This window comes from Cebidichthys violaceus, unplaced genomic scaffold, assembly GCF_023349555.1.
Source record: "Cebidichthys violaceus isolate CVI_PGR_0920_01 unplaced genomic scaffold, fCebVio1.0.p SCAF_9, whole genome shotgun sequence".
NCBI lineage: Eukaryota > Metazoa > Chordata > Actinopteri > Perciformes > Stichaeidae > Cebidichthys > Cebidichthys violaceus.
In genome coordinates, this window is record NW_027176975.1 from 12,296,172 (window position 1) to 12,322,701 (window position 26,530).

Consider the following 26,530-nt stretch of genomic DNA (forward strand, 5'->3'; position numbering starts at 1 on the left):
GTTCATCCGGGAAGACATGTGAGGACATATGGGAAAGCTTCCCAGGATTTTGGTTGCTTGCATCTTTGTCCAGGCAGCAACAGCTGTGGTGTGTTTGTCCCTCTGGGTCTGGAGGGGCCAGCACTGTCTCCCACAATTCCCTTACAGGCATCACTGCTCCTCCCCACACCTCAGATGCAATCCACCACAGTCATGGCCTTTTAGTCACCATTACCTACCACTCTGTGACAGACAGGTCAGTAATGATTGTCACATCAGATTAATGCCACTGACCATTGGCAGTTTCTGCTGGACCTTCTGCTGTCAAGGAAATGTGGCCCCTTTAAGCTATTATGATGTAACAGATGCATAGAAGTCAGAGGAGACGGGTCATGTTTCCAGGGTGGAAAGCCTCTGAGGCAAGTTCTCAGGGCTTATGCAAATCAACCTGTCAACATGTCAGTGTTTCTTTCAGCTCCTTTGAGGGTTTTGTAATGCAAAGGGTTAAATAGGTATGGATTACACCTGTTTTGAAAGGGATGAGGGGAGATGGTTAGAAGAAAGAAGAAATTCAAAGCAAACTGTTGCAAATTGTTAACAGTTAATGGAGCTGTTTCATCTTTGTGGAACCAACCACAGGCATTCCCCCATGGTCATTTTGAATCTCGGTGTGGTGGTTTTGCATGTTTATGTGTTTGTTGTCTTTGTGGTTGTTGTTTTGGCTGTTTTTGTAGTTGTTTGATTGACTGTCCAACAAGAAACAGTCACTTCAAACAGAGATTCTGGCCCAGAGGCCACCTACAGTATATTCAGTTGTGATATTTGGTAAGTCTTGGACTTTGATGCAACCAGGTTTCCACGCTGAGACTGCTGAAAACGCAAATCTGTGTGCTCCTTTGTTGTAGTGTGGTTTGTCAAAATTGAAAATGCCATTTGAACCAATTAGAGGAAATTACCTCAAAATCCACATGTGAATCCATGTGACTTTTGCTCACAAGCCCTGGAACCCCTCTAATTGTCAGTAAGAACCTCAATGAAACCAACATATTAAGTAAACTTGTCCTTAATGATATACAGGCTGCCATCAAGTTTTACATTTTGACCTGTAATTACACCAGCATGTTGACCACGTTCTGATAATATTAAATGTCAGAGCACACTACCAAAAGCATTCCTCCAGGTCTAATCCAAACATGCTGCATTAAACATGACAGGTAATGCTATTGACTATGTTGACTTGGAGCCCATCTGTGCCCCTGACATGAACTGGCATAATGTTATCAGTCAGTCAGTTGAAGTCAAATGTCTGCTCTTTAGATGTAGATTACAGCTGAAGGCAGACAGGTGGAGATTGTCCCTCTTCACGGGCCAAGAGGGGAGATAAACATTGTTTATCTCCCCTCTTGGCAGCAAATTGAGGATTTGCGAACATGACCTTAATAAGGTGACACAATCAGGCACAGAGCAGTAGCTGGGCAACAAACAGCTAATTTCATCATAACAACAAAATGTTAGAGAAGAGGAGAATAGAAAAACACTTTGTTTCAGAAGTACCTCACCACAGAAATGACCAGTGAACCACACACAGAGTGTTTGTCATTCTGTGCTGAACTCAAAACTGAGATCACTTCCAAAGGAAATAATATTATAGAACCAGTGTTTTCTTGCAAGCATCAGTATAAGCCATAGTCATATAATTCATGTAACTTAAATGGGTTTGATTCTGTTTACTATAAAACAATCTTACTACAGAAGCCGAACAGTGGCTTATGTTGTCTTATGTTAATAACATATCATTCGATGCATTATCAACTATTGTGTATTCATAGTCTCGGGTGAATATTGTCAGTATCAAACCACGGAGAATTCATAAAGGTAAAAAAGAAAAAAAAATCCTAATAGATAGCAATAATAGGTAATACATATAGATAGATAGATAGATAGATAGATAGATAGATAGATAGATAGATAGATAGATAGATAGATAGATAGATAGATACTTTATTAATCCCACAAGGGGAAATTTGTTCACTACAGCAACATTATGATACAGATAAGCAATCAAGTAACAGAGTAAAAAAAAAATATTGAGTATAAAAATGTACAATATATACAATAAAAATAACAGAGTGAGAAATATTAAATATAAAAAATTCACAATATATATACAATGAAATAGAATAATATAAAATTATTCATGTAGACGACCTAAAGTTAATATCCTATTTGCTACATCACATCATAGCAACAAAAGGCCTATAGGCTTTGTGTCAATAAATGTTACTTTTATTTTCTTCTCTTAACATAGAATTTATATTCTCAGCTGTTATTAGTAGCTTCCATTGAAATTATGTTCCAAAAACTAGTTGAAAGAGAATTACAGCAAGGGTCATGCTCTGATTGTCATTCTTAGTCAAAACCAGTCACACTTTAGCATAACTAATGTTGTTATGAGTCCACTGGAATGGAGTCTTGTGGCAGCAGATGAAAAAACTTAAATGTAATGAATTTATCTGTACATTTATTGGTGTAGGCTCTATTTTGACATGGAACATATGTATGTCATCTAGCTCATCAGCTCACAATAATAGATGAATTGTTCTCTCTATCTTGCTATCCATCCATGCACTACAGATAAGATATGAATAAAATGATAAATGCAAATGCATATATATATATATATATTTAATTGCTAGTTGTTTTTAACAGATTGAGCATGGTCAGCATATGTGAGTGGCTGTAACTCAAGTGGTAGTGAAACATGTTTTTTAAAGTAGTAATAGAATGAGAACATGAGAATTTGAAAATGTCGGTGATGTGAGAGTTGGGTTTGCCGAGTAAGCATGTTGAACCTGGAAAACATCACACCTACAAACTGCCACATACTGTATTTCTGCTAAGCTGCTGCTGAGCTACGGCACTGAAAACCCTAAGAGTGAGGAACATCACTGTTAGCTTTTGAGATAACATACTTCCCTACTCTTATTGATGTATGATTATTCTCTCTGCAGGGAGTCTAAATACAAGGTCACAAACACCTCATACTCCCCTGGGTTTATTCTCAATAGGTAAACAATTACTGATTGCTGATTACCACAAATTTGAAACAAAGCTTGTTCTAATTAGAATCAAATAAACCTTCCTACTGGTAAACTGTTGGCTACACTGTTTTACATTAACATTTTTCTGAGGCACTTACTCACATACTGACATGTTGCATTTACTGTAATACAACAAATAATATCAAGACAGATTCTGATGTTGGTTCGTGGTATGGAAAAAGTTTTTGGGGGCAGTGTTTAAAGTCATTATGAACGGTCAATTTGATTCTGATATTGGTAGCACTTACCTCAATATGTCAATAGATGGCATTACAACCCTTGTAAATAAAATATAACCCTTATCATTTTTGCTGTTTGTATGATGTTGTACTTCAAGGACCAAAGATTAATCCGTTGAAGACTGATTTTATAAAAATAGAAACAAGCCATGTTCATCAGAATGTTAAAAACTGTTTTCCCTTCAGTTCTTAAAAGTAGACTCCAGGAGAGATTATTTTAAACGCTCTATGCCATCTAGTAACTCCCCCCCACCACCCACCCCCACCCCATCCCAAAAAAACCAGTAGTTAATATAAAAAAAACAAAGGAATGGTTACTTTCTGGAACAGTGATTCATTTATTCTTAAAGAGACCTGGTGTGAGCACAAAGTCATCACCTCAATACCTCTGGGAGCCTTTTAGTGATTATTTCGAATGAGTCTAAGGCTAATTGCCAATATGCCTGCAGCCGGTGACCTGAAAACCAAAGCTCTGTGGGCTTTGGGACTTTTGGACTTTTGGAAAGAATGTTAGTCCACCTCCTTCAGCGTTCTTCTGAGAAAGACTGTTTTCAAATGACAAGGAGACACAAATCAATGCAAGTGCATGTCAGCAGCTGACCTAGAGTGTGCAAAGCATCTTTTCATCATGGTTATATTTTTTAGCTGTGCCTTTTTGTGTAGTGAAAGCCAAGATTCATAAGACTTACCATGTATTACTAATTTCTCTTGAATGCCATATATAGCTGTGGTACACACCGCAAATACAGTATGTGGGTAATTACTCAAAAGACAACAGAACAGACACCGCCTGTTTAATCACACGTTAATGTTTACCTTTGGCTTATTAAGCATTTTGAATATGGACATTGTTCATGATGTTTTATGTGTCGGTCAGAGTCACAAGCCTTGTTGAAAAAGACTACAAAAGGGGCACAGCTTCTACCAATCCCTTTTCCCAAGTAATCATTGCTTTCAAAAGTCAGTGTGGTGACCGTTGTATCCCACATAGATCAGGGGCATAATTAGCTTAATTTGTGATTATAGAAGATTTGTAAAAAAAAAGAAAGAAAAGTAAATTAGATTGGTTACACCTGTCAAACATATTATCCGCCGTCACCAAGCTGCACAAAGATACTTTTGCCCCAGTGACCTAAGTGGGCTGCAATTGGCCAACAGCAGAGAGTTATGTATCTCCAAATGTGTATGAACTGTGTGAATATGAAACATGCCAGGCTGAATCATAGCCCAAGAAAAAGACTTGTTTAAAGAATACAAATAGGCCAAATGCAATTTCAGTGTTGGAAATTAGAGTTTTAGAATCTGTCAACTGGTTTTGCACATTACTTCACCTCAGCTGCAACTGAACTGTACCTCATGAGTCTACATTAAATTAATAGCCTGATGCTATTGTCATGAAGTGACACCGATTTTTCATTATTGCACACATTACCTACAGTATCACATGTGGCAACACTCAGTGGTGGAAGAAATACTCAGATCCTTTACTTAAGTAAAGGTATCAATACCACAGATATACTTATTTTACACAGTCTATGAGATATGTTCCGTTACAAGTAAAAATCCTGCATCATTATGTACAAGTAACATTGCTCATTATGGCCCATTTCATAATGTTGTATATATATATATATATATATATATATATATATATATATATATATATATATATATATATATATATAGCCTATACTTAACAGTTGTAGCTAGTAGAGCTAATTTCAATTACTTTATATATTGCTAGGTCGCCTAACCTATAATATAAATCATCATTTATTAGTTGATTTAAATGTTGTGTTAATGATTTAAATCTGCAAAGTAACTAGAAACTGTCTTATAAATGTATTGGAGCAAAATGTAGGCTGTGATATTTACCTCTGAGATCTAGTGGAGTAGAAGTATAAAGTAGCATAAAATGAAAAACACTCAAGTAAAGTTCAAGTACTGCAAAACTGTACTTAAGCACAGTTCTTGAGTACACCTGAGGTGCCAGGTAGTAACCGCCAGAGGGCGACAAAACGGTATTCCTCAATGTCACGTAGAATAACAATAAAAGATTGACAGTTCTGTAAACCAATGCCTCGCGGTAGAATCTACGAGTATCCAATAAGGGCGTGGGAGGGAAGATACTATCTTTGAATCCAGCCGGTGGATTAATTTAGAGCGGACTTGACACCCTGTGCCAGGTGAGAGATACATGTCCGTCCATTGTGTTAGTGTGTGTCTGTATAGTTGTTGCACTGTAAACCTTAAGAACAGTGTATTTTTGTTTGCTTTAAAACGTTGAGTGCTCTGGAAGTATTTCAGTTTCGTGTAATTTCTAGTGGTTGTCACGTCCTCTGTGTGATTTTCTTCAACACGTGTTGTCAGTTAGCTAATGTTAGCTACGGTTTTAGCTAACCGTGGTGCCATGCTAACAACGCAATTTAATGTCCAGTGTTCGATAGCTAACGTCATTAAGTTAACGTTAAGTCAGTTAGTTAAGTCAGTTAGGCGCCGCTAAGTCTAGCTGGCTAATTAACGTTAGTGTTACATTTTGAAGTCAGGAAACGCGATAATAAATAGCTTAAATTAGCCTAACGTTACTTCTCAAAAGTTAGTGTTAGCTAGTGTAACGTTAGCGGTCTTTTATGAGCAATGTTTTTGCAAATTAATGTAAATAGATTTCATGCCATCGGTCGGGGACAGTGAAGACTTTATTTATTCGTTCACAACTGAAACTTGCAATATTTGATTAATGATAATATTAATTTGCATTTTATTTATACAGAACTTTCCATAACTCAAGGTGCTTTACAGAAAGCATCACATTTTAGACAGCAAATGCTAAATTATTAGAATAAAATAAAAAACAGACCAATGCGAATAAGAAATTAAGTATTAGTGTATATAAATGTGTGTATATATTGTTACATTTATCTTTTTTCTCAGTGTTTCTTATAGTAAAAGAGCATTGAACATAACACAACGAACCTTTTTTTTTTATAAAATGCTGGTAAAAGAATTTTTTTTTTTAATCCGATTAATAATTGATCAATCAAAGTAATAATCAACACATATATCGATTATCAAAATACACAAACACACATTTGGATACATTTTAATAAAATAATATAAATTAATAAACTCTTTTTAAAGTAGAAATTCAGTAGAAAACTCCTCATCATACTCAACATTGGTTAACTGTATTACAAAATGTATTCCAGTCAGTAACTCAGCGAAAGCACACCCCATTAAAGGAAAGGTGGATTCAAAACACAAGACAAAACGAGAGCATGATTGTCACATTTCCTGTCATTACATTTTTGTGTGCATTATTTCCTTAATGAGACATACTGCTAACATTACTCCATTGTTGTGTCGACCGGTTATATCAGAAGTTCAACAAATGGATCCGAAGAAGCCTCCCAAGCTTGGGATGACGGGCGTTCCTAGGCTGGGACGTGGAGGAGGACTACAGCCTCAGGAGCCGGCTGTTGGACGTAGTAGAGGGCTGCTGCTCCCTGCAGATTGGCCTGGTGTAGGACGAGCCAGAGGTTTCCCCACTTCTGGCGATACCCCACAAGGACGAGGAGTGATTCTACCCATTGCTGACCCCGTGGTTGGCCGAGCCAGAGGGCTGCTCTTCCAAGCAGCTGTACCAAAGGTAGGGGTGTCAAGAGGTACAATCCTGCCTAGTCTGGAGCCGCAGCACGGACAGACGCCTCCACGTGAAACTATGACGCGAGACCTTACAGAGGAGACCAGAAAAGAGGTTGGAACAAAATAATTGTCTCTATGCATGTACAATTTCCATGTTTTTTCTATTTTCTAAATATTATTGCCCTACATTAAAGGAATAGTTTGGGTGTTTTGAAGTGGGGTTGTATGAGGTACTTATCCATGTTTAGTGTAATACCTACGATAGTCAGCACGCCTTCAATTTGGATAGTACCAGCGTGGAAGCAAAGCAAAGTACTGCTCTGGACAGGGACAGCAGCAAGACGTATTTCAGCCACCTAAAAGAGAGGCTTACTTATAAAAGGCAATATCAGTTTATGGGCAAGGCAAGTTTATGTGTATAGCACATTTCAACAACAAGGCAATTCAAAGTGCTTCACATACAAATATTAAAAACATAAGGCAAAAGGAGATTTAAAAATAATTAAGAACATTGATTGAAACATTAAAAAGCAGTGTAAGAAATAAAATACAGTAGTGAAATGCAGGAAATTAATATCCTTGAATCTGGTTCAATTAAAGGCAGCAGCAAACAGAAAAGTCTTCAATCGTGATTCAAAGGAGCTGAGGGTCTCAGCAGACCTGCAGCTTTCTGGGACTTTGTTCCAGATATGTGGAGCAGAAAAACTGAACGCTGCTTCTCCATGTTTAGTTCTGACTCTGGGAACAGAAAGTAGACCTGTCCCAGACGACCTAAGGGGTCGGCTTTGTTGGACAGGAAGCCAGTGCAAAGACCTCAGAACTGGAGTGATGTGATCCACTTTCTTGGTCTTAGTGAGGACTCGAGCTGCAGCGTTCTGAATCAGCTGCAGCTTTCTGATTGACTGTTTACAAAGACCTGTAAACACCATTACAGTAGTCGAGTCTACTGAAGATAAATGCATGGACAAGTTTTTCCAAATCCTGTTGAGACATAAGTGTACGCTATATTTAGAATATTTTCACCGCTCTATCTTGCCATCAGACAACTCTTTCTGACAGAATTGAACTTCAAGTGAAACTTATTTATGCTCTCGTCAAAGCCCTGGTGGCTCCACTTGTAACAAATGAGAATTTCATGTCATGATTATCCTGGCCAAATGAAATGTAGTTAAATATGTTATCCCGATAATCATCAAAATATGCTTCAAACTCTTAAAATGCCACTGAAAAATACAGCAATCACTTAACCTTACATTTTGTTAAGAAACACATATTTTTGTTGCACGAGACTACAAACTTTTTGTCGTGAACATTCTTTAATTTTTATTGCGATCTGTGATGTATTCCTTTTATCGTCCCATCCCTAGCGTACACTTAAACTGTTTTTATTTAGATGGGCCTTTTAGGTACATTTTGCTGCTGCCCTCGTTGACAGCAATATATTGCTTTGCTTCTGTTTCTCCAAACTGCCATCTACTGTACGTAATACACTGACTATGGATAGGTACCTCATACAACCCCACTTCAAAACACCCAAATTGTCCCTTTTTGAAGCTGCTAAGGTTTTTGTCTGCCTACAGGTTGACATGCCTACCCTTGGTCCAACCTCAACACTGGTCTCAATGTTTAGAGGAATGGGCATTGAGCCCTCAATGACCTCATGGGGAAGAGGAACAGCACCAGTGGGTCAGTATTAAAACTATTTTTTACCTAAAAAGGCCTCCATGAAAAAATATTTGAAAACTGAATACCCACCCAACAACAAAATAACCAAATATTCGGGTCCAGACTTGGTTTAATGGTAGCTACTGTACATTGATGTCTATTTATAAGAACTTACAGATAGTTTTGCATGCTAATTGGAATAATTATGGAGTAATTATTAGTTCATCACTAATGCAATTAACATCCTTAGATGGGAATAGTATTAGTTACAATGCATAAAGCTTTGGAAATTATTTTTTTTAAATGTTGGATATTGTTGTGCTCATCCACATGTGCACTCTTTGTTTTCTTTCTTTCTTGCTCTGTTAGCTGAGTTGCTTAAAAGGCATTCAAACATCAATATCGTTAAATTAAATCTCTTTCTCAAATAGAGAAGTGAGTGAGTTCAGCCAAGACGCCAGCAAACCTCCATGGGATGACACGTTGATCCATTCAGATAAACTGCCAGTTCAGGTTTAACCCATAACATGTCCTCGTGTAATGAGTTGTTACATGTTGTAGGAAGAGGAGCAGCTGGAGAGTTGGGTGATGTGAAGCTGCAAGGTGCCCCAGTAGGTGTCATCAGCAGCCCAGAAAGCATCAGCCAACTTGAAGACGTGATGGGCAGAGGCAGCAGGTAGGTGGAAGTGGAGTTCCAGTGTATTAACTAACATGCACTAAATACTAGAAACACCTGTTAATTTAATACAAGAGTACACATTGTAGCCTTTATGAAGGTAGGATTTATTACAGCACTGTTGTATTTTAGTGCGTTAGTTTTAGCTAGGTGTGCCTAATAAACTGGGATCTGGGTGCAGGAAGTTTTTTTAGCCATGTTTTCAGTCGCCTTCCTAATTTTTATTTGACAAAACAGACGCAACTCAAATTTGATTATGCTGGTATTTACACCAAAATCATGCCTCACCTCCAGTAAAATCAAGCGATTGTGATCTGAAGCAACATTTTGTATTCAAGTATGTTGTCTTCTGGTTTGAGCCTTGAGGTGCTGCGTTTGCTTTGTAAGCCAGATGTTAGTGTAACTGAAGTGGTGCGGCTGTTTTTGTTTCAGTAAATGTAAGAGCAGCTTTTGACTCAAGTGTAAGATACAAATAGATTATCATAAGAGTCTTGAGTTTATGGATGTAACTTCACATTTAGGGGCATCATAGGCTTCTTGTTGGTCACAAAAATATTTGCAACAAAATCAATAAAACGTGACCAGAGGTTGTAGGAGGTAGGTTGTATAAATATTTGGCAAAAAAATATTTTATAATTTTCATAATTAAGACCCTCATTGTTTTATAGCCATCATTGATAGATAATATTGCACCCATTGTCAGTATTGAAAAGCAACTCTACCTACTGTATAATTTGACCCATTTCAGTTTCCATGGCCGAGGTTTGTCCCCTCAGACGATGGTGGGGCTTGGAAGAGCAGCAATGCCTCACCTTGGAGTAGGAAGAGGACGCGCTCTTCCTCCTTTTCCTCCAGGTTGTGTTGAATCTGTTTCTCCAGCCTCTGAGCCACAAGCAGCCCAACACACTCAGACCTCCCACACAGGTAGGGAAACTTTAACAATTGATTCTGAGAATACATGAAACAATGCAAAAGATGTTTCCATCAGCTAGGTTAAAGTAGTTTTTTAGACTTTTAATATTGTTCTTGTGATATTTAGTTAATAGGAAAATATGAGTGACAAGAACTTCTGAAAATGTTAAAGATTTTTAAATGCAAATAATGTGAAGGAACCACGCCCCCGCCCACCCCTCAAGAGGTATTGCCTTCTGCTGTCGCACCGGCAAAGATGGAGCTGAAAATGGAGGAAGTCTGGTAAGGATCCAATTTCTTCTATTTACCTCTTGGGGCCTTGACACACTAAGCTGACCTCCAGCTGCCATTATGTGTCTATAGCAACCTATCGCTTGTTAGGGTTGCACAATCGTTCGATTTACTAACGTCCAGTTGTGGGGGTCGGCGGGAGTAGGAGTTTGTGTGAATAAAAACATTTCTACTGTTAACATTTTTTTATTACCTTGTAGTAGTAGACTAGTAGTACATTATCGTCTGATGGAGCTTTGCAATAATAACAATTTTAAAGGTCTGTTGTGTAGCATTTAGGTGATCTATTAGCAGAAAAGGAACATAATATTCATAGTTATGTTTTTATTACTATATAATCAACTGAAACTAAGACTCATTTTCATTGGCTTAGTATTAGCTTTTTATATCTACATAGGGAGCGCATCCTCTTCCACATGTTGCTACAGTAGCCCAGAATGGACAAACCAAACGCTGTCCCTAGAGAGGGCCTTGCGTGGTTTAAGTCACCTGAAGGCCGATGAGAGTAAGTGACACGCTTAGAAAGGGGCGGGTGAGTGGACGGGTTTTCAGTTCTGTTAGATGCTAGATTCCCCTAAATCCTACAGACTGGACCTTTTTTTTTAAGATCTCTAATAGCTCTTACAATACAGTAAAACTTACGTGAATAAACATTATTGAAAGTGACATTTTAATTTAATGTATTTAAACATAAAAACATCTGTTTTAAAAGTTCACTTGCACTGATTAACAGGGCTAAACGGTGGGACATGTCACTCAACTAGTTTCTGTTTCTGATCGTAATTTAGTTTAAATCACATTACATCGTCGTAGAAAAAACAATCACCTATCGTTCCTTCAATCGCCCTTATTTACAATCCAATCGACACAAAACCTTTCTCTCATCACTAACTGGCTGTGAATCTAGCCTACCGGAATAATAATGCATTTGATCAGTCAGCGTTTGTCGATGCTAGTACTTTGAAATAAAGTCATTGTACTCGGGCCACTTTTCACTTAAGCTTTACAGACAGAATATAACACTTGGTACCACAAAGTAACTGTATGTGTGTCTTGTGCTGAAATTATCTTTTTGTGCATTTATGTTCTCATCTGGTCAGTGAGCCACCTAATAAGGCTGGAACAAAAGGAGCTCCTATAACTATTGGCTCCAACCACATCTCGATCCGATGTAAGAATGAAGCAGTTTATCAGTACCATGTTACATTCACGTAAGTATCGTTCATTTTTGTTTCTTTATTCAGCAACCACAAAAATGATTGATGGAAATTCCCAAAAATGTATGTGTGAAGTTTAAGCTACCTTTTCCAGTGAAAAAGTGAATTACTTTATGTTAGGTGGATTTTTTTTTTTTAACCACGCTATGAACCAAAAATGGATAACCAATGCTATAATTACATAAAATCCCATTAGAGACATGCTCAGTGCAAGACTATTTCAAAGCTATTGTTGAAATCAATATTGTCAGTTGATACTGGTACTTGGAAAAGTGCTTTGTGTTCTAAGAAGTCATGAGTGTTTTCAATATCTTTCAGTCCAAATGTTGAATCAATGGGAATGCGTTTTGGCATGATGAAAGATCACCGCTCGGCCACAGGAGAAGTAGTAGCTTTTGACGGCTCCATACTCTTCCTGCCTGTTAAACTGAATGACGTAGGTATCAGTTACTGTATTAGTTGTGTGGCTAATTGACTACAGTGTTTTCATTTTGAGTTGATTTGAATTGTGTATGTAGATGACTTGAGTTCCTACAAAAGTCTAAAACTACTTTAAAGCAGTTTAAATATATACATTTTTCATTGTGCAGAACTATGCAATGCAAAATGTCACATTGCTGAACAGAATACTGGATTAATTTTTTGCTTGTTTTTTGCATAATATTTTGATGACATGCAGGTGGTTTTTCTCAAGAGTTTGAGACGAACCGATAATGAGGAAATAAAAATACACATCCAGATGACGAAGATTTTGCCGCCCAACTCTGATCTCTGCATCCCATTCTACAATGTGGTGCTCAGGAGGTATTTAAAAAAAGGCTCCTACACTGATTGACCACTTAAGTTTTAGATTGTACACAAATCAAGATGAGACATCTGAATCAGTATTTTATACTACATTATAACTACATACAATTGGGCCTGGGCAAAAATGTTTTATAATGTATATTTTTTTAATGGAATCATATCGTACGATTAACAGACTGGACTTCAACTGGCAGCATTCCAGTCACAAGCTTCTCACTTGAGACAGTTATGTTCATTTTGCATTTAAATTCTTATTATAATGAGAAACTACTCAGTACTTTCCATTTGTAAAGTATTTAATTCACACAGGAGTATACAACAGTTGCCTTCACCATATAATGATTGAATTTCCCAAAAACATGCTATAGCGTAGTATATATTGTTATTGATATATTAAATTACTTGTATCACGAAAAGATGATTTAGGCCATATCATCCAGCCCTACATACTTTTCATACTGTTGACATACATTATAATGGAAATAATCTAACTGGTGATGTTAAGAATTTAAAAAGAAAAATGCTGTAATTGCCCTCCATCCACTCACAAACGACATGATTTTAATACAGTTTGGGATATACTTGTATGTTTATTTCCTTACTTTCAATGAAGAAAACATTCTGCCAGTCACTGCCATTGCTGTGCATCAGTGCTCTGTGTCATATGTTTATGTCCTATTTAGTTTTTCTCAATGTGGTCACAAAGTGGCCTTAAAATGTTCTTTCTCATCTGTTTGACATGGAGCCATATTGCTTTAGAAAATCAAAAATGTTTCCTTGTATTCATAAAAGCCCTTTAATGAAATAACCTAAGCAGCCATAATTGTTTTACAAAGTATGCTACCATCATATGTTACTATTAGGATGGTCAAATGACAGGACATGACCCAATGTTGTTTTTGTTTTTCAAGGGTAATGAAAATCATCGGGCTGAAGCTGGTTGGTCGAAATCATTACGATCCAGAAAGCGCAGTCATTCTTGCAGAACATCGGTTTGTACTCAATTGCATCTTAACATCAGAGGGCATAAACAAAGCCCGGGACCCCCACCTCTGACTCTGACATCCCCAGAACAATTTCTATGTTTCTATATTGAAATACACTTACCACTTTTACAATATTCTTGTTTTAAAGTACTGTAACATTATAATGTTTCTATTTTTAAAATATGTCTTGATTATTGCACTATTTATTGTTATGCACCATTCACCAAGTCAAATTCCTTGTATATGTAACGTACTTGGCAATAAACGGTTCTGATTCATATGCCAGCTTTTATCATGATTTAGCCCGTTCATTATCCTGTTTGTCTGTTCTTGTAGGCTGCAAGTGTGGCCGGGTTATTCAACCTGTATCAAGCGCACAGATGGAGGCCTGTACCTGAACGTGGATGTGTCTCACAAAGTCCTGCGAAATGACTCGGTGCTGAATGTCATGTGAGTTCACGTGGCAAATCAACAGTAGCATACAAACAGTGGCAAGTTTGCAGATAAATTCATACAAGTCAAACTGGATACATTTTTATCGTAAAATAGTTAGGGCCTTACATTTTTATAAAGCATCACATACTCGGCAGTAAATGCTGCTGGGTAGGAATACATTTAATAATAAATAAATAATTAAATTCAGAATGCATCTTTTATTCCATCTCGTCTGTCTTCTGTAGACATGTTCATACAAGTTTGAACATTGAATATGCCATGACCTAGCCGCACAGCTATATAAATGTCATATTCTGTGATATAGTCATACATATTTGAATACCAGGTTGTAAGATATGCCGTTTTTAGTGCATCTGTCCTCTGAGACAGAACCGCAAATACCCTCAACCACTATAACCCTGCCCTCTGGGAATGGGGTTGTATTTTAAAGGGCAGTGGCAAATGCAACAGGTGTATTGAATCTATAGATTATTTATAAAATATTCTATTTACACTGAAAATGGAAAAGCTATGACCTTTTGGCCTTTGCTCTCTGTCTGCCAGGAACACGTTGTACAAACAGAGCAGAGAGAACTTCCAGGACGAATGCACCAAAGAGCTCATCGGCAGCATCGTCATCACCCGCTACAACAACCGCACCTACCGCATTGATGCCATTGAGTGGAACAAATCGCCCAAAGACACCTTCACTTTGATGGATGGCACAACAACCACCTTTGTGGAATACTACAGGTGAGGCTGCTCTGTCCATGAACTCTTTAAAACTGAGGGAAAATATAGCAGGCGTAATTGTAATTTGAAATGGTGGCAGTTTAATTCAGAGCAGCAATAAAAGTCAACTACAATTTAAACTCTTATTTGTTGCATTGTAAATTTTAACAGCAAGAACTATGGGATTACAATCAAAGAGGTGGACCAACCTCTGCTCATGCATCGGCCAAAGGAGAGGTCCAAGCCAGGAGGGAAGGTAAAACTCTAAGAATCAGTTATTTTAACGTAATAAATGCTCAAGACACAAGTGTATTTAAGCCCTTTACAGTAGACCACTCGGCTGTAATGACTTGAATTCTTGCATCAGAATGCCACCTTGTGGCTACAATAGGTCTAACAATGAGCATATTTTTTCCTGACGTAAAACACACAACAAACAATTGCTTTACCAAAAACTGAATAACCTTATATCAAGCTTTCCCATGTGAGAGGCACTCTCGACCTACTCATCAGTAATACTTGTTCCATACTACATAATAATAATCCATAATACTGTAGTTTGCTTCTAAGCCCAACGGGTGCATAATACGAAAGGGAAATCATATGAAAAATATAATATGAGCAGTAAACACTTAACTGTGTAGATAATGTCATAATATTTAACTATTGCAGCAAATCATTACTGGAGAGATCCTTCTTGTACCAGAGCTTTCCTTTATGACGGGAATCCCAGAAAAAATGCGGAAGGACTTCAGGTCAATGAAGGTAAATTTCAACACAATGTTTTTGGTCTCCACAGGCCTTTACACACCCAGGGGTGGTTTTCATGCAATAAATTCACACGGTATGTTTTTTAAAATCTTTTTTTTCCGGAATGAGGTACATTTTTCTGACCTTTCGCACTGCGAATAAAGCCATCAACCAATCATGTTGTGGGTACACTTTGTTGTACAACAACACGGAGGCTCCTTGGTCTGAAAGCGGCAAAGTTTGATTACTCCCCTCAACCTTGACAAAGGCAGTGCATACCAGATCCACTCCTACTGTTCTTACCTTTCACAATAAAAGCCCTAGAAATAGACAATACACTGCAAAACTGTTCACCAGAGGGAACTCAAATTCACTCGCTTATTACTACCGCTTTTTTACTGTTGTTGCATGGAGCAGCCATCTTGGATTTTGAGGTTGGGTTTGGTGGAGTTCGTACAACTGAACGGAAATTCGACTTCCAGTTGAAATGTCCTCAGAAACTCCATCTTCCCAGTTCAAATGGAATGCAGCTTTATACGTTCAAACTTCAGGAACAACACCAACAGCTGTAAAGACTTTGTTCTTATAATATGAAAGGTAATATGTTATGCTTGCTTAATGTAACTGCTGCCGTGTGTAGTTGTTAACAATGTTCTCTTAACAAGTTTAAAGAGGTGAAAAGAAAGTTTAACCAAAGACTGTTCATTTTGACAACTCTAATAACAACCAGTGGTATTTTACAATAGCTTTGTTAACATCCAGCTAAGTAGTGGTTGAACTACTGTAACATTAGTCCAAATGGCCCAATTAAATTAAGCATATCACTGTACAAGGTGAGAAATGTCATCTCCAGCAGACACTACCATCCCCACTTCTCAAACCCAAAGGCCGATGAAATGTGGAGATACATATCTAAAAAATATTGTTATTGATAGAACTTGGGGAAACTGACCCTGTTCGAATGTGTTGCAGGACCTGAAAATGCACATCAATGTGAGTGGTGAGCAGTACACCCACTCAATAAAACAGCTTCTAAAGAACATCAGCACCAATCCTGAGAGTACGAAGGAGCTCAGCCGATGGGGACTGGACATTGACTCAGAAATCATGGTGGTGAGGCTCTGCTGTTAACTTTATTTCAACTTTATTCTAATGTGTCACTTAAGAGAAATGCTTTTGAAGTCCATATATTGCAAACAATGCAACTCTATTTTCTCACAAGACAGTGATGCAGAGTGCAGGTTTTTTTAAAATACCCTTTATTTTCAGTCTATCAATACAGTCAAATTTGACTAAATTTAAGCTACATTCCACTCTTTTTATGTCAGCCTACATAACACAAGAAGATGTAAAAGAAGAGTCACTGTAAATCATCCTTTATTAACAGCAATTAACAATTCTGGTCAAGGACCTAGAGCCCACTCAAGTCATCAAACTGGAAGTGACCCTGAGGTTTTAACAGGTTTTAAAAACATAAAATATGTCAATATCTGTGGAATATTGAAATGCAGCTTGACTGTACGATAGGTAGGTAGGAAGTCACTAGAATCTAGTGTTGATTTTAGTTCTTTTTAATATTATGCTTCCTTTTTATACTCAATGTGATCTTTGGCCATTCTTTTCCTCCTCTGTGTTTTGACAGTATATTGTGTATTGGTTTCCTCTCATGCAGACTACAGGTAGAATTCTTCCGCTTGAAACCATCTGTCTGCAGTCTTCATCCTTCACCACCGGTGCTGATGTGTCCTGGTCCAGAGAGGTTGTTAGGGATGCTTCAATCAGCTCTGTGAGTGTTGGAGACATCTCTAGAGCTCCTCATTTATGATGAATATAATTGCTGTGTTTATTTGTTTCTTCACCAACTGAATATTCTCCCTCTTAGATCCCATTGAACACCTGGGCTATCTTCTACCCTCGCCGCTGTGCAGAGCAGGCTGACGAGCTTGTTTCCATCTTTAACAAGGTGGCCGGGCCTATTGGTTTCCGGCTGGGGCGACCCATTCGTGTGGAGCTGAGGGATGATCGCACTGAGACATACGTCAAGAGCATCCACTCTCAGCTCACCAATGAGGTATGACATAAATCAAGAGATCCATCTTTCTTTGTCAATACTATTGAATGGTGTGATGTTGGCACAAATGCATTTAAACAGCTGCACAAGTTGTTGTTTTTTGACCATGGTTAAATGAGGACTGTCTGGCCCAAGTGAAGTCCTTCCTGTGTAACTCTCCATTGTTTATCTGTTTACAGCCCAATATGCAGCTGGTAGTGTGCATTATGGTCGGCAACAGAGACGATCTCTACAGTGCCATCAAGAAGCTCTGCTGTGTCAAAAGTCCCATCCCATCCCAGGTTTATAATACTTGTCCATGTGGTTGTGCATGGTTGGTTTAGAATTCGAGGAAAAGAGAGGTCTTCTTCTGAAAGTATTTTCTCCCAGTTAAAAGTCAGATTTTTGTCACTTATTGTGTCGCAGGCCATCAATGTCCGGACAATTTCCCAGCAAAAGAAGTTGAAGAGTGTCGCCCAAAAGATACTCCTGCAGATGAACAGCAAATTAGGAGGGGAACTGTGGTCTGTCAATGTCCCTCTGGTGAGTATCATGTCTGAAAGAGCAGTAAAAGAGCGACGTTTGGGCTGCATGGTTTAGGAAAAATATCTTAATTGTGATTTTTCTGGTGGGCACTATTAATTTTAAGCATAATACTGCGTGTGAAATTGTGAATGATATTTAAAGGAAACATTGATACCACAGTACTATTTGAACAGCAAATGTTGTGGTTTATCGGAAAATTATAAGAGGTTATAACATTAGTGCAGTCAATGGGGAAATAATGAACCTCCATCTCCCTTTATTAGAAACACTTGATGGTGGTGGGAGTTGATGTCCATCATGACACCAGCAAGGCGCATCAATCAGTCATGGGCTTTGTCGCAAGTGTGAACAGGTAAAAGTTGTTTTGGTCCTTGGATTTAACATATTTATTAATTTTAGTAGTTATGTATGCACAATTTGTTACTGCTTACAGGTTTAATCCAGATTCCATTTAATTTTTTCCCAAATTTCCGTTTTAATTTTTATGTTATATATGATGATATATTATATATCAGAAAAACTCTAATCGTATGATGGATAATTAAAATTCCCACAGTTCATAAGAAAATATTCAAAATGTAATGATTATCAATGAATTTCATGTAAAACAACATTGCATCAATAGAGTCCGCAACATGTGTCTTAAGCTCTCATTGACTGTAGCTCGCGTCCCTACCCACACACACACCCTTTGAGACACTTCTTACATGAGATTGGCAGATTTTCAGGTTGTTATGCAGAAAGTCTTTTAGTACATCCCCAAAACAAACGCATTACATTATATAGCCACGTATTTAATTTTGTCTTGCAACATTCAATTGTGCTAATGGTTGTAATATCTTGACAGAAATACATAGCTTTTTTTCTTATCCAGCTCACTGACTCGCTGGTACTCCAGAGTAACTTTCCAGACACCAACTGAGGAACTGATCAATGGCTTCAGAGTTTGCTTACTGGCTGCACTGCAGAAGTACTACGAGGTAAGTACTGCAAACATGCATTACATGAATGTATTTTAATTCAGTCCCTCTTGTGTCTAAACTACACCCTAAACCATATGGCCAAAAATCACCCTTTGCCTCCTCTGTTCCCCTCGGCTGGTTTAGTGTTTTAACGAAGTATCCACCAGGAGGCTTGGTTATGTGATTACCAGACATATTCACAATGTACTTTGCGTTGGCAGTGTTTTCTCATTAGAGGCAATTGTTTTTGTTTGTATGGAATTCCAAATGAAAGTGGTTATTTTAAACCATTTCTTAATTCAATTTACAGAACAATTACTGTATCATGATGTATACTGTTATTGTGATGTAAAATTACCTATACTGTGACAGAAGATTTTGGCCGTATTGCCAAAGGAGGCAATAGTGGCATCCCTTAACTAAATAGAGCAATGGCCTTACGAAGAAAACAACCTTCTGATCAGTCACTGTGATCAACATGGACTTTCTGATATTAATACTGGATTTACAGAGTATTAACCTGTGATCTGTATCTAGATGGTCTTTAGGTAAGAAACAAATGTGTTATGCCACAATTTAAAGCACACAGTACATTGCAAAGGGAATAAACTTAAATATTTTGATTTGATCACCCACATCTGGCACATCACCTGTGTATGTTTTAATTTGTACAGGTGAACCACAACTTGCCGGAGAAGATTGTGGTGTATCGGGATGGTGTGTCAGATAGTCAGCTGAAGATGGTGGAGCAGTACGAGATCCCACAGTTGATCAAATGCTTTGAGACTTTCCCCAGTTATGAGCCCAAGCTGGTCTTCATTGTGGTCCAAAAGCGCATCAGCACCACCCTCTTCTCCTGGACTACAAACAGCGTTGGTACACCCTCACCTGGAACTGTTCTGGATCACACCCTCACTCAGAAAGACTGGTCAGTCAGCAAAGTTACCCTGTTTGTTCGTTCTTGTCAAATCCATTCTGCAGGAAAACCCTTGTGCAAATCAGTGGTCCCAGTTAAAATCAGTGAACATTTTGCATCTCTTGACACAGTTGTTTTTTGTCTGCATCCAGCCTTTGGCCACAGATGGCCTGCTCTCTGCTTTTAGTTTAGTAAGTGTAGTTTTAGTTAAGCTTTCGTATAAAAGAATACGACTATTGTTTTCAAACCCCGGCGCCAGCCAAGAAACCACACAAATACACCTGAAGAAGTTAGTCTAATATGGTTCCAGTCTAACTGTGTGTGCAGTCTGAATGTAATTCAGGAAGAGAAATAATGTGAGTATATCGTAAACAGAGTCCTCTTACATGAAGGTTGTAGAGATAAAGTGCTGTGTGAGCAGCCTAACTGGGTAGAAGAAAAGAGACTCGCTTTTTATCATTTCTCCCCTAACTGCAACACCATCTCATGGCAACAGCAGTATATAGCACTTTGATGAGGACACCATCGAAGACTCAGAGCATCTGCTGTCAGTTATTTAAATTTTCAAACACTTAAGTTTGTTTGTTTTTTCAGGGTGGACTTCTATCTGGTGGCACATCACACTCATCAGGGCTGTGGACTTCCTACACACTACATATCTCTGTACAACACGGCAAATCTCACACCAGACCATTTGCAAAGGTATTCATAATGGGGATGCACCAATACCACTCTTTTTCAGACCAAGTACAAGTACTTACATTTGAGTACTTAACGATACCGAGTACCAATATGAACATTTAATAATGCCATTACAGTTCTAACAATGACTTTGAAAAATTGTTTTATTTTCGTCAGATGTTCTTCACTTTTCTGACTAACAAATTAAATATGCAGCATGATTCTGTTGCTGACATTTTAACATTCAACATTGTTTTCCCGATACAAACTGAGCATAGTTTTTTACAGTTAGGATTTTGGTAATTAACTGTTTAACCGTGCAGTGACACAGTTAAAAGGAATATAAAAAACAAAATTAAGCAAAAGTCAGAAGAGCAGCTTGTCACAAAAGGAGAATAACGCTGGTCCACCTCAAAGGTCAGCCCACCTAAGTGAGCCAGAGCTGTTGCAAACTTCAAGGCTAACCCCTTCAATTTAATCATCAACTGGCTGACAAGAGTATGCCAGACAGACGCACAGCTTTGGTTAAGTGCAAACACAATAAATGAAAGAGGGAGACTGTGTTTGCACAGTCAAACAAGTCCAACACCAGGGTTAAACCCAGTATGCACGGCTGCATATACAGTTGTGGTCAAAAGTTTACATACACTTGTAAAGAACATAATGTCATGGCTCTCTTGAGTTTCCCCGTTATTTCTAAAACTCTGATTTTTCTCTGATAGAGTGATTGGAACAGATACTTCTTTGTCACAAAAAACATTCATGAAGTTTGGTTCTTTCATGACTTTATTATGGGTTAACAGAAAAAGTGATCAAATCTGCTGGGTCAAAAATATACATACAGCAGTGCTAATATTTGGTTACATGTCCCTTGGCCATTTTCACTTCAATTAGGCGCTTTTGGTAGCCATCCACAAGCTTCTGGCAAGCTTCTCGTTGAATCTTTGACCACTCCTCTTGACAGAATTGGTGCAGTTCAGTTAAATTTGATGGCTTTCTGACATGGACTTGTTTCTTCAGCATTGTCCACATGTTCTCAATGGGATTTTAAGTCAGGACTTTGGGAAGGCCATTCTAAAACCCTAATTCTAGCCTGATTTAGCCATTCCATTACCACTTTTGATGTGTGTTTGGGGTCATTGTCCTGTTGGAACACCCAACTGCGCCCAAGACCCAACCTTCGGGCTGATGATTTTAGGTTATCTTGAAGAATTTGAAGGTAATCCTCCTTCTTCATTATCCCATTTACTCTCTGTAAAGCACCAGTTCCATTGGCAGCAAAACAGCCCCACAGCATAATACTACCACCACCGTGCTTGACGGTAGGCATGGTGTTCTTGGGGTTAAAGGCCTCACCTTTTCTCCTCCAAACATCTTGCTGGGCATTGTGGCCAAACAGCTCGATTTTTGTTTCGTCTGACCACAGAACTTTCCTCCAGAAGGTCTTATCTTTGTCCATGTGATCAGCAGCAAACTTCAGTCGAGCCTTAAGGTGCCGCTTTTGGAGCAAGGGCTTCCTTCTTGCACGGCAGCCTCTCAGTCCATGGAGATGCAAAACACACTTGACTGTGGACACTGACACCTGTGTTCCAGCAGCTTCTAATTCTTGGCAGATCTGCTTTTTGTCGGTTCTCGGTTGACTCTTCACCCTCCTGACCAATTTTCTCTCAGCAGCAGGTGATAGCTTGCGTTTTCTTCCTGATCGTGGCAGTGACAAAACAGTGCCATGCACTTTATACTTACAAACAATTGTTTGCACTGTTGCTCTTGGGACCTGCAGCTGCTTTGAAATGGCTCCAAGTGACTTTCCTGACTTGTTCAAGTCAATGATTCGCTTTTTCAGATCCATGCTGAGCTCCTTTGACTTTCCCATTGTAGCGTTTGTGGGCGTTTGTATCCAATGAGCCCTATTTAAATGGCCTCAGAGAAGTCACCAGCTGTAGTCACTCATAATCACTCACAAGAAGTTAAGAGGCCATGCTATGAAGCTCATTTCATTGACACAACTTTCTAAGTCACCAAAATTGCTAATTCATGTTGCTGTATGTATATTTTTGACCCAGCAGATTTTGTCACTTTTTCTGTTAACCCATAATAAAGTCATGAAAGAACCAAACTTCATGAATGTTTTTTGTGACAAAGAAGTATCTGTTCCAATCACTCTATCAGAGAAAAATCAGAGTTGTAGAAATAACTGGAAACTCAAGAGAGCCATGACATTATGTTCTTTACAAGTGTATGTAAACTTTTGACCACAACTGTGTGTGTGTGTGTGTGTGTGTGTGTGTGTGTGTGTGTGTGTGTGTGTGTGTGTGTGTGTGTGTGTGTGTGTGTGTGTGTGTGTGTGTGTGTGTGTGTGTGTGTGTGTGTGAAATATTTATGGTTTTCATTTGCATTTGCCACGTAAATGGTGCAGTAGGATAAGTCTTTTGCGGAATAAGGGCAAAAAACTGAATATGTTGAAATAAGTGGGAAAAATATACGGTAGAATTTTTATTTTTTTTTACAGGGCTGATTAGACTTAATTTGTTTGTGCTTGGTGTACCTAATAAATTGTATGACAATTTAACATTCTTTCTCTGTTCCCACACCAGGCTGACTTTCAAGATGTGCCATTTGTACTGGAACTGGCCAGGCACCATTCGTGTTCCAGCACCATGCAAGTATGCCCACAAACTGGCCTTCCTGTCTGGTCAGTACCTGCACTCAGAGCCGGCCATCCAGCTATCAGACAAGCTCTTCTTCCTCTGAGCTGCACCAGTTACTACCACAAGTAAACTGCTCCGGTCACAGCAAAACCAGCTGAAAAACACTACTGAAAGAAATTGTTGACATGTCACTTAAGACTTAAAAGTATACTGTAGATTTTCACCTGTAATTCCTATATTAATCACGCCTTTATTACTACTGATGTTTCTGAGAAGGCTGCCTTGCCTCTCACACCATGATAAAATAGCTAACTCTTTTTGTGAAGGTACCACCATATTTTATCACTGTAATAATTGTGTGGGATATTAATACAAGAGTATTTTAATTTCAAGTCTAGTGAAGAAAAAGTAGAAACTGTTAAGTTTGAAGTGAGCCCAAAGTTTGCAACGTTTTAAGTTTTCTAGATTATTCTTAGCCACCGTTCTTGTGGCATAAATATTAGTCAGTGTTTTGTTAATGTGCAGACCCTTCCACTGTCAGATTTTTATTTACAATTCTGTACTGGTTTATACAAGTTTACAAGTTGGATCCCAGAATGTATCGTATAGCTTTCAGCTTTGCATGTCCATAATACTAAAATGTACATTATAAAAATAAAGCTTAAATAACTGTGAAACTCTTTTATCTACCCCAGACACTCCACCATCATAATCACTCCGTAGTGCACTTTCTTTGGACAAATGATTACAGAGACGATCGTTTTCAAATTCAAGACGTGTTTGCAGGACACACATGGCAGAAAAAAATATATACTTTGTGTATTTCTGCTTTGATTGGATATGTGTTGTCATTTAACAATGCAAAGATAGACTTTTCAAATCATCTTGACTTGCTTTCCATTAAGTTGGATATTAATATGGTCGTATCATCTTGCAAAGCATCTCAACTTTTGATATTTCTGTATGTGGACACACAACACCCTTAAGTGACTGTTGAACATCTCGCTTCAAAATCATTGGGAATAGCAGCCTCCACTCATTCAATATTTTGGTATTTGACTGCAGGGATTTGCTCCCATTTGTCCTCAAGCGCATCCTTATGGTCCAACACTGATTGTCTGTTGTTGAGGCTCACAGTCAGCGTTACAGATCAATCCAATGGTGTTTCATGGGCTTGAGGGAAAGAAACAGCCCTATAACAGAAATACAAAATGTGTAAGTGGATGTACCATCTAATGTATAAGAAAGCTCCAAGGATTTGGGTACCAGGGGTCTTCTTGGAGCACTTTTTTCAATATTTTGCAATGGAAAGGAAAAGTCAACTTGTTACTTTGCAAAAAATAATAATCTCCACAGACAGCTGGTAAATTTACACAAATATCCGTTTATATATCATGACATATCATGCCCTGAATTTATCAATAACTATTACTCTCCCTCCCAGTGTGACGACCCACACGATTATCAGGAGTTTGCAGGACCACTGTACCAAATGTTGCCTGGAGTTTATTTAGTTTTATTAATGTTCCTGAACTGTTAGTTTTTGTTCAAAAGAATATGGTTCGCAGAATGTTCCGCCAAAGTTAGTTTTGTTTTATAGTGGTAATTTTCCTAATGTTTACAGAACGTCCTACAACCATTGGCGAGACAGCGGTCATGATGTCATATACTGAGGTTATCAATGATAAGTGACGATCTGCAATATTCTCCGTTCTCTACACTGGCTCCCTGTAAGAGCTTGCATCCAGTTTAAGACTCTGGTGCTAGCCTACAGGGCAGTGAAAGGAACAGCTCCTTCGTATCTCCAGGCCATGGTCAAGCCCTACACCCCCGCCCGACCACTTCGCTCTGCTGCCTCGGGGCGATTGGTTGCCCCGTCGCTCAGAGGTCCTGGCGGCCGATCGACCCGGTCACGGCTGTTTTCTGTCCTGGCCCCACAGTGGTGGAATGAACTTCCCACTGACGTCAGGACAGCAGAGTTGCTGCCCAACTTTCGGCGCAGGCTGAAAACCCACCTCTTCAGGAAGTGCTACCCTGAGCCTTCCACTTAGCACTTATTGTTTTCATACTAGCTTGTTGCACTTATTGTATTCATATTACTTTTTTGCACTAACTGTTTTTCTTTGTTTCTGCACTGTACTTTGGCTCGGAGTTATGCTCTGCTTCATGCTCTTAGATGCTTGTTTGGAAAAGGAGATGTACTTATGACTTCTGGTGACTAGTAGTTCTCTTGAATACCAATGTTGAATGCACTTATTGTAAGTCGCTGTAATGTAATATATCCATTGGTCTCTCTCAAGATTTAAATGTTGGCCATCAGTTATCTCAAAATGATTTCATACTGGTCAGTTCATGTGATGCCGTCATGTTTTATTAAAATAAACGCGTGATCAGCAGGTGTACGACTACTAGAAAGCGGTGGCATCTCTGTAGACAAGTGGCTCCAAAATATGTGTTTATGTGATTTTACCATCTTATTTGGTGAGTACAATGTCTTTCTTGCCGTTAACAACTAGGCAACTGGGATATCTTTCTTAAGACTCTATTGTCTTTGTATATATTTCTTTGTTTTCCAGGAGCTTCTGAGTGGCCTCAGATGTCTGACAGCTGTGCTCAATGAGTTTCAATGACTTTCACTCTAAATCACCGAATCGTCTCCATGTGTACAGCAAAAAATGTCACCATCAACACCGCTATATTTACCACTGGTGGTACATGTGGCTGTGCTAGATTATTGATTTATTTAGCAGTGAATAGAAAACATGGCTTCTTTCTTTTTTAATAGTTTGATTACATTTGAATCAGTACTAATCGTTTTAGTTTGGTTGAGGATTTCACATTGATAATGTAGATGCAATATTTTAAAATATATGTACATTGTTTATTTTATTCATTTACTTATTTATATGGTCTTTTTGGACTGATTTCCACATCAGGATTTGCTGAACAGGATTTTTGACTGACATTTTCTTACCTAAAAATGTTTGTTGTAGGAAATGTACACTCCACATTTGTTGTAAAATGTTATGCTTTAAACATTAAGTCATGAATCATGTCCTTACTCTTTTGATATGATCAGATATTGATGAATATTAGTGAAACTAAATGGTTGAGGAAATGGGCTGATCAGTGGGAGAGCAACCTTCACACTGTTGTGGAGAAACACAAATACCTCACACATCAGGAGCTTCGCATCAGACCAGGAGAAAGCGGCCAACGGGAATCTTATCAAGCCTGTGATCTACCTGCCTATTCCAACCGAGTCTGAAGATAGCGGTTACTGTGTCAGTGACCT

General features: G+C 38.4%; 1 protein-coding gene across 1 annotated transcript; it reads left to right on the plus strand.

Moving 5' to 3' along the window:
* Positions 1–5,438: 5,438 nt before the first annotated feature.
* On the plus strand, positions 5,439–23,905 carry piwil2 (piwi-like RNA-mediated gene silencing 2). The gene is made up of 24 exons (XM_068703368.1): positions 5,439–5,505; positions 6,697–7,073; positions 8,542–8,647; positions 9,188–9,302; positions 10,051–10,226; positions 10,412–10,496; positions 11,606–11,716; positions 12,041–12,158; positions 12,402–12,526; positions 13,441–13,521; positions 13,852–13,965; positions 14,515–14,703; positions 14,854–14,938; positions 15,355–15,447; positions 16,405–16,545; positions 17,105–17,218; positions 17,315–17,503; positions 17,683–17,784; positions 17,909–18,025; positions 18,292–18,380; positions 18,903–19,008; positions 19,665–19,918; positions 20,501–20,608; positions 23,182–23,905. The coding sequence occupies exons 2-24, from the start codon at positions 6,708–6,710 to the stop codon at positions 23,336–23,338; spliced, it is 3,141 nt and encodes a 1,046-aa protein (XP_068559469.1). The 5' UTR covers positions 5,439–5,505; positions 6,697–6,707; the 3' UTR covers positions 23,339–23,905.
* Positions 23,906–26,530: the final 2,625 nt, after the last annotated feature.

Bases quoted from the DNA above. Each gene is read 5' to 3' on its own strand.
- piwil2 (XM_068703368.1), top strand. From the start codon at position 6,708: ATGGATCCGAAGAAGCCTCCCAAGCTTGGGATGACGGGCGTTCCTAGG. The intron at 7,074-8,541 runs GTTGGAACAAAA...GTCTGCCTACAG, and splicing joins CAGAGGAGACCAGAAAAGAG to GTTGACATGCCTACCCTTGG. The intron at 19,919-20,500 runs GTCAGTCAGCAA...TTGTTTTTTCAG, and splicing joins ACCCTCACTCAGAAAGACTG to GGTGGACTTCTATCTGGTGG.